The 16,074-nt window shown below is 41.7% G+C and overlaps 1 protein-coding gene across 1 annotated transcript in view; it reads left to right on the top strand.

The window, feature by feature from the left end:
* Nucleotides 1-16,074, top strand: part of unc5a (unc-5 netrin receptor A) — a 250,888-nt gene that overhangs the window by 225,180 nt on the left and 9,634 nt on the right. Inside the window, exon 14 of the mRNA XM_078231465.1 lies at nucleotides 6,404-6,568. Within this exon, the coding sequence (XP_078087591.1) occupies nucleotides 6,404-6,568 (165 nt within the window). The remainder of the gene's footprint in view (nucleotides 1-6,403; nucleotides 6,569-16,074) is intronic.

Genomic DNA, 16,074 nt, shown 5'->3' with positions numbered 1-16,074 from the left:
CTTTATTCATTTTTGGGATGTGGTTTTGCCAGGATTGTTTCCCATCTCTAATTGCCCTTGAACTGAGACTATTTAGGAGTCAACCCCATTCCTGTGGGTCTGGAATCACATGTAGATCAGACTGGATAAGGAAGGTAACTTTTCTCCTTAGGCAAGGATTACTGAACCAGATGAGTCTTTATAACAATTGATGCACGGTCACCATCACTGACTCGAGCTTTATATTTCAGTTTTATTACTTAAATTTAAATTCCACCTGCTGCTGTGGTAGGATTGAAGATATGTCCCCAGTGCACTAGCCTGGGCATCTGCTTTACTAGTGCAGTAACATTATAACTATGCTACCATTACCCACTAGGTGATTTGTAAACCACCTTGGTGGAATTTGAATTCACATCTTCAGATTATTAGTTTAGGCCTCTGGGCTGCTAATCCATTAACATTATGACTATACAACTGTTACAGACAGGAAGGGGATTAATTTAAGCAGCCCCGATTTCTCCTTTCACTACCCATCCATAAACAGAAAGGTAGTTTTGATTTTGCCCTTTATAGGTATTTTCCTCCACCCTTGGAATAGTAGTGTTCTAATCCTCTATGAACTTAAGAGCAAACTGCAGACAGGATTAAAACAAAAGGGTTGGTTTACTCCACGCAAAACACAGAAAAGGGATTTTGTAATGACCGCCCCTTTTGCACATACGCAATAAAAGAGTCAAGGGAAAGAAAGGTGTACAGGGCCATACCGTAATGAAATACAAGGTAGGGTTTTATGTGAGTCCAGAATCAAAAGTCTAATAGAGTGTTTGTTCAGAGGGTAAGGTTAGTAGGCTGTCGCAGGGTGATTTTTCCTCCCAGAAGTGAGACTTCCACAAGGGGAGAAAACAGGTCAAGTTGAATTTGGCTTGAGTGCACCAGTTCTAATGTTCCAGGAATTCACAGTGCAGATGGTGGTCAGGCAGTTGTGCCTGGACAGAGCTCCTGCTGCTGCTACCTGTTCGATGGTAAGCTGGTAGACAGTGACCTGCTGTTTGCCTGGAGTTACTGTTCTCTTCGGAGGTCAAACAGAAGACAGATGATAAGACCCAGCAGCTTATTTATTTAAGGAATTCAGAAAACTCAAGTCTTGGTAATATGATAGTGTGCTTTCTTGTTGACTAACGCAGCACTTGTGTTTTGGAACAGGTAATGGTCAGGTTATTAACACCATATTGGAGGTTAAAACAGCTGCATTTGTCCATAGCTTGCTGGGTTAGATATCTTGTCTGCTACCCCATTGTGTTGACTAGAATGTTTAAACGATACAAATGTTACATTCCACATGGTTTGAGTTGTTAGCCTTTGCTCACTTTCAATCTGCTCAGAAACTTCGGAAGCTAGCAAGTGATCAGCTGGAATCATTATCTATTTTGAAAATCAGAGAAAAATAATAATCTTATAAACTAGCCAGGCTGACAGAGATGTATTTATTTTTTCCTTCCCGTCTCAACTGGGACACTACCTACCCATACAACGCAAGTTTCCTACTGGATTGTTGTACATCCATAACTTCTGCCAGCGTGCTCCTAAAGCAGTCTGCCAAACTACAGCATTTCAAATATTGCAACACTGAACAAAATAATTTGGGTTAAATAATTTCCAAAATGTACATTGGAAGGGTGTTTCCTTGTAAAAACATGCAGCAATTTAACTGCAATTACGTCAAAGATTTGAGTTGTCATGAAAATAGTCTTAAGCATCAAATGGATTGAGCATCTTGATTATCAGACTTCAAAGGGACAACATAAAATAAAGTGCAGGAAGAAATGAATGTAAAAGAAACAATCTGGGTTTTGCATTTATGATATCTGAAGCGAGTTATTAGTTCCCCCTCACTCCATTATATTTAATCTTTTTCAAATTACTGAAAATGACATTTTTTCTAAGCAAGTGTAATTTCTGTGTATTCACCAAAGTAATCTTTAAAGTGTTTCTATTTTTTTAAAATCATCAAATCTGTATGCTGAATTTCTCCATGCCATGAGAATATCTTGAAGCAAGAACAAATTAACTTTACAGCACAGAAACAGGCCCTTTGGCCCACCATGTCTATGCCAACCATCAAATACCAATCTATATTAATCCCATTTACCAGCACTTGGACCATAGCCTATTATGCCTTGGCAATTTAATATCTGTCCAGACGCTTCTTAAATGTTGAGTGCACCTGTCTCCACCACCCTCTTTGGCAGCATGTTCCATATTTCCACCACCCTCTGGGATGAAAAAGTATTTCCCCAGATCCCCTCTAAACCACTAACTCCTCACATTAAAACTATGCCCTCAGGTCTTGGACAACCCTGCCATGGGGAAAAGATTCTTACGATCTACCCTATCTCAGACTCTTAATTTTGTATATCTCTCAGATCCACTCTCGGCCTCCTCTGCTCCAGGGAAAACAAACCCAGCCTATCCAGTCTCTCCTCATAGCTGAAACTTTCCATCCCAGGCACTATCCTGCTAACTTCCTCTGCACCCTCGCCAGTGCAATCATATCCTTTTGATAGTGTGGTGACCAGAACAGTACACCATATTCCATCTGTGGCCAAACCAATGTTGTATAAAGTTGTACCAAGACCTCCCTCTCCTATATTCTATGCCCCAGCTAATGAAGGCAAACATTCAGTCTTCCTTCTTCATCACCCTATCTACCTGTGCTGCCACCTTCAGGGATCTATGGACTTATACAGTCGTCCCATTTTTTCTCAACATTCCTTAGGGACCTACCGTTCATTGTGTATATCCTGTCCTTATTAGACCTCCCAAAATGCATCACCTCATATTTATGGGATTAAATTCCATCTGCCATTGCTCTGTCCATTTTACCATTTGAAGAGCCTTCTAAGATGTTCTCTCTCATTACTGCAGTGATGGTCACTTACCAATAATGTGAGGCCCTCTCCTCTCTTGCATCCTCCCCTATCATGCCTAAAACTTCTATACCCTGGAATGTTGAGTTGCCAGTCCTGCCTTTCTTTCAACTGTGTTTCAGTGATTGCAACAATATCGTATTTCCACTTGCTAATTAATACCCTAAGTTTATCTGCCTTATCAGACAGGCACCTTGTATTAAAATAGATGCATTTAGCATTCCAATCCTCCCATTTGCATTATCATGGCCATATCTTCTCTGCCTGCTGGACTGTCCTAGTTTTTCTCCTATATCTCACTGAACCTTGCTCCCAACTATGCATCTACTGTGTCCCATCCCCTTGCCCAATTAATTTAAAGCCTCCCCAAAAGCATGAGCAAACCTTCCAGCAAGGATAGTGGACTTGTTCCAATTCAGGTGCAACACGTCCAGCTTGTATAGAATTCACTGTCCCCAGAAACTGTCCTAATGATCCAAAAACCATCCCTCTAGCCACACATTCATCCAACCTATCTTCCAATTCCTATACTCAGTAACACATGACACTGGAAGTGTAGGAGGGAATAAACGAGGAGTCTTTTAGTCTGTGTCAGGCTTCAGTAAAACGGTTTTATTTCCACATGCATGAGGGAGAATCAGCCCAGACCCAGTAAAGTCCAGTCTGTATCTAGGCTGATTCTGAAGATACAAAGGCTGTACACATTACTTCTACAGTTCTCTGGGGTCCAGATTGTAATACAGGATATCATTGATACAAATAGCTTGAATTGATTATAGTTGATCACATTAGGTGGGTCTATTGTCCTGGGCACTTCACGTTAATCGGTTGTGTGCGGCTATCCGTGTCTATCTGTTTTGTGATACAAAAGCGATGTGCGTGATGAATAGGTTTCAATGGTGTGATAACCATCCCATCTCCCCAGTTTCTAGGAACAATGGCTTCTCGAGACTCAGTGAAGCCTTGCTAATCAGTATCAACCCTGCATTGTTCGCCAAGGCCTTGAAATGATCTCACTTGTAAAGTAACTGTGTTGGCAGTCTGAGATGTTAATTGGGCATGTCTGCCCACAGTTACAGTGGACCTTTTTTAGACATTCCTTTTCCTGCTGTTACATGCACACCCTGGATTTGCCCCAATACTGAATTCTGCCCTACTACAGGAAGTAATCCGGATGGAGAGGCGATGGCCTAGTGGTATTATTGCTAGACTATTAATCCAGAAACTCAGCTAATGTTCTGGTGACCCAGGTTCGAATCCCACCACAGCAGATGGTGAAATTGGAATTCAATAAAATATATCTGGAATTAAGAATCTACTGATGACCATAAAACCATTGTCAATCGTCAGAAAAGCCCACGTGGTTCTCTAATGTCCTTTAGGAAAGGAAATCTGCCATCCTTACCTGGACTGGCCTACATGTGACTCCACAGCCGCAGCAATGTGGTTGACTGCAACTGCCTCCAAGGGCAACTAGGCCAGCCAGCAACACCCATGTTCCACAAATGAATAAAAAAACTTCAAAGTCCTGCTCTTTAATCTATTACCCAACTCCCTAAATTACTCTTGCAGGACCTCATCCCTTTTTCTACCCATGTCATTGATACCATGTACCACAACCATGGATGCTCACCCATCCCCTCCAGAATGCCCTGCAGCTATACTGAGGCATCCCTGACCGTGGCACCAGGGAAGCAACATACCATTTGAAAGACTCATTTGTGACCACAGAGAGGCCAATATCCCAATAGTATCAAAAATGGTATATGTGTTTGAGAGGGGGATGACCACAGGGGACTCCTGCACTACCTATCGACACCTACCACTCTTCCCGGGGGTCACCCAATGCTTTTCCACCTGTGCAGTCATTGCTTGTGACCAACTCACTAAACATGTTATCCACAATGTCCTCAGCATCACGGATGCTCCATTGTGAGTCCATCCGCAGCTCCAATTGTGTAATACTGTCATTCAGGAGCTGCAACTGGAGACATTGCCTGCACACATGGTTACCAGGAACACTGGAAGTGTCCCTGATTTTCCACATTTTGCAGGAGGAGCATTCTACAGGATTGAGTTCTTCGTCTCTCCCTTTAGAGTACGGATTACACAAGGGACCTTCCTCTACCTTAAGCAGTAGCTACTCCAAACTAACATCCCTGAAAGAGTTAAAGGGAAGAAATACCCATCTGATTGTTATTCACCAATCAGCTACCTCTGCTGCTGCACCTCACTCTCTGAATAGTGACAGCACTTTGAGTTCTGCCGCCAGCTCACCTCGCCGTTTTTGTTCTGGAATGCTCTGCTCCACTGCTTCGCACTTCCTCGCAGATCAGCTTCCAATTGTGATCTTACCAACTGCGAACAATAATCTAGTAACAATTATTCAATCTTACACACTGCTCACCAAATCAGTTTTCTTACTCTCTGTGTTTATGAAGCTCTGCTGCACTCCACTCCTATCCTACTGAACTCCACATTCAGTCTTTCAGCTTCACCTTTTCCTGTTTTTCTTAACTCTGTTCTCACCAAACTCCAAAGCGCACTTGTTTTGCCAAGCAGCCTTGATCGTTGCCTCCCTTTTTATAGGCCCCAAAAAACAATGCTTTAGAAACTGGAATGAACAAGTTGTTCCTTTAACCAACTTCAGCTGAGAGTGACTCAGCTAACTCCTGTTTCAGAAATGCAGCTAAACTATACCCAATCAAAAAGAGCAGCTTTTAGTTAGTAGGTTAACAAACTAATTTAGCTTGAAATTAGCCCTTTAATTTCTACTTATCCCTTACAAAGATACTCCTTGAAACCCCCTGTTTTCACCCAACTCCAAAGCACTTTCCTTTTGCCCACTCACCTGATGAACGAGCAGTGCTCCGAAAGCTTGTGATTCCAAAAAAAAACCTGTTGGACTTTAACCTGGTGTTGTGAGACTTCTTACTGTGCCCACCCCAGTCCAATGCTGGCATCTCCACATCATCACTTTTGCCAAGCAGCACTCACAGCTTAAAAAAATAGTGAAAGATCGGAGAGGTATGTTCTATTTGAAATATTTACTCACTGGGCTTTAAAATAATTTTCTTCATTTCCAAGAGATTCAGTAGCTGGAGCCTCCTCTGTTAGGTACGCTTCAGTGATTCTGAGGTAAGCTCCCTTAGTTTGGGCCCATTGTTAAGCGCTGGAAGGTTTTGGAACCAGATTTGACAGAAGTCTTCAAAAGGGAATTGGATAAATGCTCGAAGGAGATAAAAATCCAGAGATATGGGGAAAGCACAGGGGAATAGGACTAAAGAGCTGGCAGGGACTCAGTTGACCAAATGACCTCTTTCCATATTGTATTATTCCTTAATTCTGTGATTGTACTTAGATTGATAGATGGTAATTGTTTGTTTATTTATTCTTGGGATGTGGGCGCCACTGGCTGGGCCAACATTCATTGTCCAGCCCTTGCAAACTGAACTCAAAGAAGAACACCTGCCTTACTTCCATTTTTTTTTTAGGAAATTCCATTTTATCACATTTGGAATGGCTGTCAAAGAAACCTGCACTGTACCTTCACTCTGGAACGGTACAGTCTGTCCACAACTGAACTCAATGGTAAAATTTGGGTTTGGCAAGTCGAAGGAGAAGGACAAAGTTTTCACATTCATTTCAACTTTCTGAAGGTAAGAAGTGGTGAAATAATTCCCAATGTAACATCATTACACGATGTAGATGCAGATAGCTTGGTGGAGATTGGCTAACTGAATAATATTTCATCATACCTGTGAAACATAACCATAAGGCTTGGGCTTTATATTCTAGTCCTGGTTTATTTCTGTATTATCTCTTTGCTGCAATTCACTTCGACATTTTTGTGCCACGCTGTTATTTTAGTGGAATAATATGGAATAAACTACAGCAAGTCGCAGATATAGCTTTACATTTAGCAGAAAAAAGGGATGAGTGGACGAATATGAAACCACAGATATTGCTGTTTGCTACCACCCCCGGAGCAAAAGAAGGTGGATCGTTAACAGAGAATTTCCTCAGGCATTGATACAGTATTGCTTAAAAACTGGATATTGTGATGATTTCGTAAAAGCGCAATTGTCAAAAAGGCTTAACCTAGTATCAGTAACTTTTAATTTACCTCCTAATTGAATACTATTGAACTACTTGATCAGCTGAAAAGAAAATCTACCCCTTCCTCCTCGGGCTTCAGTAGCCCGCGGTGTCCGAGGACACCATCGAGGCCTTCCGTGCTGATTGGGCACTGCAGGGGCTGGCTGTAATATTGACCCCTTTAGCCACATTTTGGTTCGATGTTTTAAGTTTCCTTTCCGCTTTGTTTTCTGTTTCGGGCTGTTCCCTTCTTTTTGGGGGTTGCCCCTTTTAATTTGCCCTTTTTGATTTAGTTTAATTGTTTAGTCAAAAAGATTGACTCAGTAAAATCCAAGGCTACACTGACCAGTTAGCTTGCCACACTTTGTAATTTAGACCATTCTTACCAAACTATTGGTTCCTTAGTTATTGGAACAGCAGCAAAAGATTTTAGCACTCAAAGTTAAAGCAGAATACTATGAGCTCCAGAACCTGCATCTGAACATCCAATATCAAGTCACAATATCTGCACGCAATCCCAGGAATAAAATTTTACTTTACACTTCCATCATTGACCGCATGATCACTTATAAATTTGACCTAAATAGACACAAATCCAAATTTAGCATTATTTTCTCTGGTTTCAAACCTGCTGTCGGCCATGGTTTTATCAGTGATGGTGAACACAGTCTCTTCCATGGAGATAAGGAAATATAGATGTGCATGTCCTCTCTGGCTGGACTCCAATTGTCCTGGAAGAGAGAGGGAAGTGTGTCAGTGAGTGTGTAATGTTATGGGTTTAGGTGATCTGTTGGTTGTAACTGAATAGCTGGCAGTGTATGCAAGCAGTGAAATGTGAGTGTGAGGGTTACAACAGTGCAAAGTCTGTATGGGTGAGGTGAAGCCAAGAATGCTAGGTATGAGTTGGATGCACTGAAAGCCTTTGTGGAGTGAGTGCAAACACAGAGAGAAGTGCTGAATCCATTGGGAGCTATGAATGATAAAAATTGTTAGGTGAGTGATCGGGGATCTGGTGCATTGGCAGTGTTTAAGGCTAGTGGTGCAGTTAGTGGGATATGTCATTTGACGTTGACCACTTGGACTAATTATGGCACTACATTTAGATCCTTGGCTTGACTTCTGCCATTTAACACCACAGCTGTCTGGTTCGACTGCCTTCTAAGTGTATGTTTGGCAGATCTACAGCTCCCAACGGATTCAACACTTCTCTCCTTGTTTGCACTCGCTCCACAAAGGCTTTCAATGCATCCAAGAACCTTGAAACACATCACTCCCATGTTGCATAATTATTTAGTCATTATCCATGTGAGTGTGACTTGTACACGCACTGCTGCCACCTGCTCTAGCCACAGTTCAGCTCCTCGTTCAGAGGTGCCAGTTAGCTTTAGCTTCTTCTCGGCTCCCTGCTTTGGCATACAGCTACTCAACAAAGTAGGTAGTGCTGGCATAACACTAGAATCAAGGGGTATGAAGGTGATACACTGCCTGCATGACATTGAATGGGAGTAGGCTAATCACACATTGCGAACCCTGCACCCGTTTTCGGAGGGTGTTGAATTTAGCCCCTGATGACTTTTAAATAACTCTCCAGTACATTTCTACATTTCATTCTGGTAACCAAATAGATCAAATTTGTGAAATATAAGCTTTACAGTTATCTCCAGCTGAATCTTATACTGTACAAAATAAAGTGAAAATGATTGGGGGTGGCACATCGGTTAACACTGCTATCTCACAGCTCCAGGGAGCCGGGTTCAATTCCAGACTTGGGTGACTGTCTGTGTGGGGTTTGAACATTCTCTCCGTGTCTGCATGGGTTTCCTCCAGGTGCTCCGGTTTCCTCCCACAGTCCAAAGATATGCCTGTTAGGTGGATTGGCCATGTTAAACTGACAAGTGTCCCAAGATGTGGTTAGATGGATTAGCCTTGGGAAAAGTGTGGGGGAAGAGGGATAGGGTGGGGGAGAGGGCCTGTGTAAACTACTCTGTCAGAGAGTTGGTGCTAAATGGCCTCTTCTGCACTGTAGGGAATTTATGATGCAGCAGCAAAATTTCTATATTTTGTTAAAAAGTAATCCTTTCATTATAGTTTCACAAGAACACATAGCACAAATATTAAAAATGATTCTCAGTTCTTGGAACATTAAGTTATAAAAATAGCGCATGTTCAGTTCAACTAATAGATTACTTGGTAATAAGTAGCATTGTCTAGTGTGAAACAAATAGGCAGCTATGTCCTAGCTGTAAGTCCTCAGGCTGATTTCGGTCAAGATCATGAGCATGATAGTGACAAGTAATGTTTCCTCTAATTTCCCTTTGGGGCTGTGTTCAGCCTGTTTGTTGTACTATATGTGTGATCAGCTTAAAGAGACTGTTGCTTGTTCTATTTATTCACTGCACAGTAAGTTCTGGAGTGCTGCACGGGTGTGCCTTCATGCAGCTAAGAGGAAACATTAGAACAAATGGCTTCAGTATCACTGTCTGGTGTACGTCAAATTGAGCTATGCTATATAATGCATATGTGTGTATGTGTGGAATTGGATTGGGACATATTCAGGCTTGAATGTGATGCTGCTCTCTATGATCAAATAGCCAATTATTATCTAGAGTCATGCATGAAGATTGACCATTTAAGCAAGGTACTGGAGGATAGCTAGCACCCATGGAGTTACCCCTCAGTTGTCTCTGAGTGTTTTTAGGAGAGGACTTTCAACCATATGTAGTTCCCAGAAAGTATTGTTTAATAAAGCTCTAGACATTGAATTGAAAATTATTTTTTCACAAGGGAAATCTAAATGAATCTTCTCCCTCCTGATAATGGATGGTCGGCCCTGAAAAGCTGCAAAGATGTCAACATAAATTTTGGGATGTCCCTGCTGGACGTTTCTGGAACTGGCCCCACCAAATATATTGAGCTGGAGGAAAGTTTCATTATGTAAACATAACTGGGCACCTGTCATTTGGGAAAGGTTTGTAACTCCGGTAGAATCTGCCTGCTGTGGGGTGGGGGGAAAAATGATGCTGGGGTCTCCCCTAAAACCATTGTGAAATGTGACCCCTTAAGGGAATCGGGAAAAGCCGAACAAGTTTCCCAAATTTTCAGAGAACAAGGCTGAATCTGGGGGTTAGACCACTCCCCGATGAGATTTACTTTCACCAGCCAGCAGGTCAGTCAATATGAACCATGGTAGATGCTCTTCTGATAAGTCAAAGGCCAGAAAACCTCCTGCCTGGGAGTCACAAACCAGTCATTTCCATCTGATGTGGAGAAAGGTATCATTCCAAACAACTGGCGGTGGTACCTGGCTTAATCTCTGATGATTTCACCACAGCATGGAAAACTTAGTAGGAGGTTGCTGGATGGGCCATTGACTTTCAACCCATTTTGCCTTGTGCACAGAAGATGGATTGTATGAACTAATATGTTTTCTTCATACACCCGGTTAGCAAGAGTGATTTATTAAACATTTTAGTCAGGTAACTTGGCCTTGAGCACGAGATATATTTATTTTGCACATTGACAAAGACAGAGAGTGAGTTGTGATCTTCTGTGTTCTGTAAGGAAACAGCAGGTGACCTCTCCAAGGTCTGAGGTTACCTCCAGACAATTTGGCTGTAATATAATCAAAGACTATGCCAACAGAAAAAAACATATTGAAGTGTTTAATGTCCTTCATAGCTGCCAGCAGAGCTGCGTTTCCTGTCCCTACCCCTTCTTAAGGTGAAAGTTTTCTTACTGACATTAAATGTCAGGAGAGTGAAAAAGATTTTTAAAAATCAATTCTGGATTGATTTGTTCCTGTGTGTGTGGGTGTTGCTTAAATTTAAAATGGATGTGTTTTTATGATCATGTCAACTATAAAAATGTGTCCAATGAAAGTTGGGCAAGTTAACTGTCAAGTTTGGATCAATGAGCCCACCATATGGTTAAATAGTATTCTGTCTGTTTCAGTTCAGAGCTCTTCCCAGCTCATCCAGTATTGCGAGTGCAAGATGTTAAGAGACTAAGAGCAGAAGGGTATGTTGCCTCCCTGGTGTCAGGAGCAGGGGTGTTACAGAGTGGCTGCAGGACATTCTGGAGATGGAAGGTGAACAGTGGTCATGGTACACATTGGTACCAACTACATAGGCCAAAAATGGGAAGAAGTCCTGAAAGCTGAAAAAAGGAAACTAGCAGATAATTTAAAATGCAGAACCTCAAATGTAGGAATCTCGGGACTATTCCCAGTGCCACGTGCTAGTGAGAGCAGGAATAAAAAGATAGATCAGATGAATGTGTGACTGGAGAAATGGTGTACCAGGGAAGGGTTTAGATTCTTGAGGCATTGTGACCAGTTCTGGGGAAGGGGGACATATACTGGTGGGTGGGTTACACTTGAGTAGAGTTTGGGACCATGATCCTCATGGGGGCTTTTGCTAGTTCTGTTGGGGAGGTATTAAACGAGTATGGTAGGGGATTGTGAACCAAAGGATAGGCTTTGGTTCGGATTCAGATCAGGAAATGGGAGGTAGAACATTTGTCAATTATGTTGTAAGTGACTCAGAAAGACAAAAGAAACTAGGTTTAAAAAGTATCCAGCAAAGGAAATTGATGGGGTTGACCTGTTTATACTTCAATGCAAGGAGTATTACAAACAAGGCAGATGAACTAAGGGCACAGACAGGCAAATGGCAGCATGATGTAGTTGCTATAATGGAAACCTGGCTTAAGGAGGAGCAAAATTGGCAACTCCATATCCCTGGATATAGAGTTTTCAGGCAGGGTAGACTGGGTGACAAAAAAAGGAGGAGGGGGATAGCATTATTGGTTAAAGAATCAATTACAGTTGTAAGAAGGGATGATATACTAAACAGGTTAACAAGGCTTCATGGGTTGAACTTAGGAGTATACGACAGACCCCCAAATAGTGAGAGGGAGATAGAAGAACAAGTTTCTGCCAGTAGGAATAGCAGGACAATAATCATAGGAGACTTTATCCCGATGTGAAGAAGTCTTTCACCTGATGAAGGAGCAGCACTCCGAAAGCTCGTGATTCCAAATAAATCTGTTGGACTTTAACCTGGAGTTGTGAGACTTCTTACTGTGCCCACCCCAGTCCAATGCCGGCATCTCCACATCATTATACCAATATCAACTGGGTTTCGAACAATATAACGGGCATTGAGGGTGAAAGATTCACGTGCGGTGTCCAGGAATTTTGTTTTAAACAATATATGACAAGCCCAACAAGAGGAGATGCAATTCTGGATTTATTCTTGGGAAATGAAGGTGGGCAAGTGGGTGAAGTGACAGTGGGTAACGATTTAGTATTATTATGGAAAAGGACGGAGAAGTAAAGTTTTAAACTGGGGGAAGGAAAAATTTTACAAAACTGAGAAGTGATTTGGCTGAGGTAGACTGGACAAAACTATTAAAGGATAAATCAGTGGGAAGCACTAATAAGCAAGATCCTTCGGGTACAAAGCTGACATGTCCCCTCCAGAAATAAGAATGGCACTGCCAAATTCTGCTACTAAATCATTGTTCAGTACCACTATTTTCAAGTATTTGAATAATGCAGGGAATTAATTGCTAGCATGTGGTTAGGGAATGCTTAAATCGTTGGTGTAAAGCAACAACTAAATATGTTCTGAAATGTTATTAAAGGACTAAACTATTGGCAATAATTGTCAGTAAGTTTAAAAATTGTGGAAATATCAATTTGCATAAACCTAAAAATTATATTTGGCAGTATTAGTAAAGCAATGATTAATATGTTCATCAGCCAGTGATCATAAAAAGCAGACCAATATGTGAATTAAGACAAATGAAAGTTATACAAATCCATTGCATTTATCCTTTAATATCACCAACAGTATTTTGAAAGCTACAATATCTCTTTCTTAAGCTGTTTCACTCTTTTGCTCCTTTCCTTTAAATTCTAATGAAACAAACCTGCTCACAGTTCCACATGAAAAACTCCAATGAGTCCCTGTGTTTTTTATGTTCACTAGTTACAATATATGCGATGCTTCTTACTTTTCTCCTCTTTATGATAACTACTTCCATGTGAGAAAGATCTTCTGAAAGAATATACATTGACAAGACTGATCATAATCCCCTAATGAAAATTAACTTTTCACACTGAATTTAATTTTAAATTAGTATTCATATGGCATAGGTTTACAGGTTGTCAAAGACTCCAATTTTTTTTTTAATATACTTTTCCAATTCAATCAAATCAAGTCCAATTCAGAGTCTCAACAAGTTGAGACATTTCCAATCCAAGCTGACAAGACAGGGTATGCAACCCCTGTCTTGGGCCTGATCTACATGAGCCAAGCTGATTGGAGTAGGCGCAGGTCATCCTCCTCCAAGGCTTGATCTCATTTGCATCTTAGCCAAAAGGCCGAGATGCCGCTTTTAAAAATTGCTTCATATGTCAAAGACTCCAAATTACCAAGATTCCAAATCACTATAGAGCAGCCTTGAAATTTTTGCCTCATAAAGTGAGCCCACCTTCAATAAGAACTTCTTTTAATTGTGACTGATTTATGACAATTGAAATCAGTGTGAAATCCAGTGAATGTTATTTACAATCAATGTCTTTTGTCAGATTTCAGCATGAACTGACTTCCATCTTTGATTTCTGGGAGTGGTGAACAAAAAACTGTTTCTATTTTTACTTTAGTTTGTTATGCTAATATAATAATGTCACCAAGGCCAGTCCTCCAGTACAACACTGCTTTAGTAAAACAAAGGCAAGTCCACATCCACAGCTTATAACAAATTGAGGCCTGTCTCTGCACCTACATAACCCCTCGGTCCAGGCTGTGTGTGGTTTAACTTCCGCCACTCGTCTCTCACTGGGCGAGCTCCCGCTCGCTCAGCAGGGAAACTCGTATTCCACAAAGCCCACAGGGAGATCTATTAATGACACCCCGTATCCACTATAACATTCCCACCCCTCCAGGTCCACAACTCACGCAGGAGCCCTGCTGGGAAGGAGTTCCTTTTGCCGCTTGGCGACTGGTTTGAAGACAGCCGGAGGTGGCTAGGATCTGGAAGCTTGAATCTAATCAGGGATTTTTGTTTTCAGAGGGGATGCCGAAGTATTACTGACATGCGTTCCTCTTCAGGGTTTTTTTTTTGCTCAGGGAACCTGCTTCCTCAGCTTCTATCTCGGAGTCTGTTTCTTCTTTGTCTGGAAGAGTGGGCTCTGGGGTGGCCTCGAGCTGTTGTCTATACAGTGCTGGACAACTGTAATGCTGGAAGCAAAGCCTGTTCTAGGGCTGACTCTCTGCTCCTAAAATCTACACATTCATTAGTTTCCTTTGTGGCCCCTATGTCACTTCAGGATCGGGGATGCATCCTGACACTGTTTATTCTAACTAAATTATCTTAAATTAACTTTTTATTTTTATTATCTTGCTCTCGATCGCTTCAGGTTTTCCCTCTCCCTGACATCAATCTTTTAGTATAGACTGATGCAAAGTACTTATTAAATACTTCCATTGTGTTTAATTCTCCTCCTTTATAACTTCTGCTATCAACGACTAGCCCCCCCCCCCTCCCCCTCCCCAACCCCGTCCCCGATCCCTAATTGTCCCATTGTTCTTTTGTAATGTTTTCATTTGTATACTCTCTATGGGCATTTTTCAATTTTAATTGGTTTCTGGCCTCTTTATTTCTCAATGATGTCCTCAAAATTGTAGTAGTTTTCCTTTTTCCCAATAGAATATATTAATCCTGAAACTTTGCGATTTTTTTTGTTAAAGATTCAGCTGTGAATGTCATACATGCCAAATTCTCCTTCATGCTTATCTCAAGCCATCTTGTTAATGAGCTTTTTAAAATCTGTCCAAATCAAATCTGGGTGCTGTAGTTTTGTACTTACTTTACCTCTTTCTAATTGGATTGTAAGCCATACTATTCTGCAATCACTGCTCCTAGGGTAGCCACCAACAATTATTTAAACTGACACGTTTACGGTCTAGAAGAGATGGATATTCATTGCCGAGTTTTAGGTTTTGTATTTATTTTGCAACCTTTCAAGAAAATTGTTATGGACAGGAGAGAGGTAAAATGAACTTCCCTCACATAAAAATAGTAAAATGCTGGAAAATCTCAGCAAGTCAGACAGCATCTGTGGGGAGAGAGCAGAGCCAATGTTTTGAATCTAGATGACCCTTCGTCAGAGCTGAGAGGAAAGAGAGTCAGCAGAGATTTATACCATGAGGGTAGGGAGGGGGAGGTGGAATGGGACAAAGGGAATGTAAATGAGCATGTAGAAGACTGAGAAGGTGTTGAAAGTGTCCATTAAGTGATCAGAGTGCGTGAATGGCAAAACAAAGGGACAGCTTGGTAAAGGACTGCCTGAGGAATGTGGCAGTTGGCCTGAAGAAGTGGGGGTGGTGGTGGGGGGGTTGGCGGGGTGGGGGGGGGGGTGGTAGGGGGAGAAGGAGAGCAATAAAATGGAGAATGAAATGAAATAAACGGGGTGGAGGGGAGAGTTCGTGCTCTGAAGTGGTTCATTATTCCCTCACTGTCCATAGCAGAGATGTCTTTGAATTATCTTTAAAGTAGGCTGTGACGTTTTTCCCTAAACCCTCAGCTTACGTGGTACAAATTGATAGGACCAACTGCAGCAACTCTCTTTACGATTACATCGGAAAGTTAGTTTATTTCAGGTTCCAGCCCTGGGGAAGGAGGGGGAGATTGTTCACAATCCCACACACACATATACGTTTAGGTGGGATAGAAATGAGGGAGCTTTTACGACAATGGATACCTTCAATGAAAGAACCACAGAAATGAATATTCGTTCACGTGATGGCCAGAGCCCGAGAGGTTAAAGTTCAGAGGGTGTTTCCAACATGGCAGAATTCAGTCCAAATGATTTTCTGTTTGGAGACAGCAACGCGAAAATCCTTGAAACCAGTGACGATGCAGCATAATAGAATTTCAGTGTTTTGCCAACTTGGCAGGTAATGATCAGAGTCTTTTAAAATTAGACCGGCTTCAAGGAATTGATAGAGGCTGACCGGCTGCTTGGTGAGCTGGGACATCTGCTGGAGTAATTTCCTCT

Source organism: Mustelus asterias, chromosome 16 (assembly GCF_964213995.1).
Source record: "Mustelus asterias chromosome 16, sMusAst1.hap1.1, whole genome shotgun sequence".
NCBI classification, from domain to species: domain Eukaryota; kingdom Metazoa; phylum Chordata; class Chondrichthyes; order Carcharhiniformes; family Triakidae; genus Mustelus; species Mustelus asterias.
The sequence above is the reverse complement of the archived record's forward strand: the minus strand, read 5'-3'. Positions and strand labels throughout refer to the sequence as shown.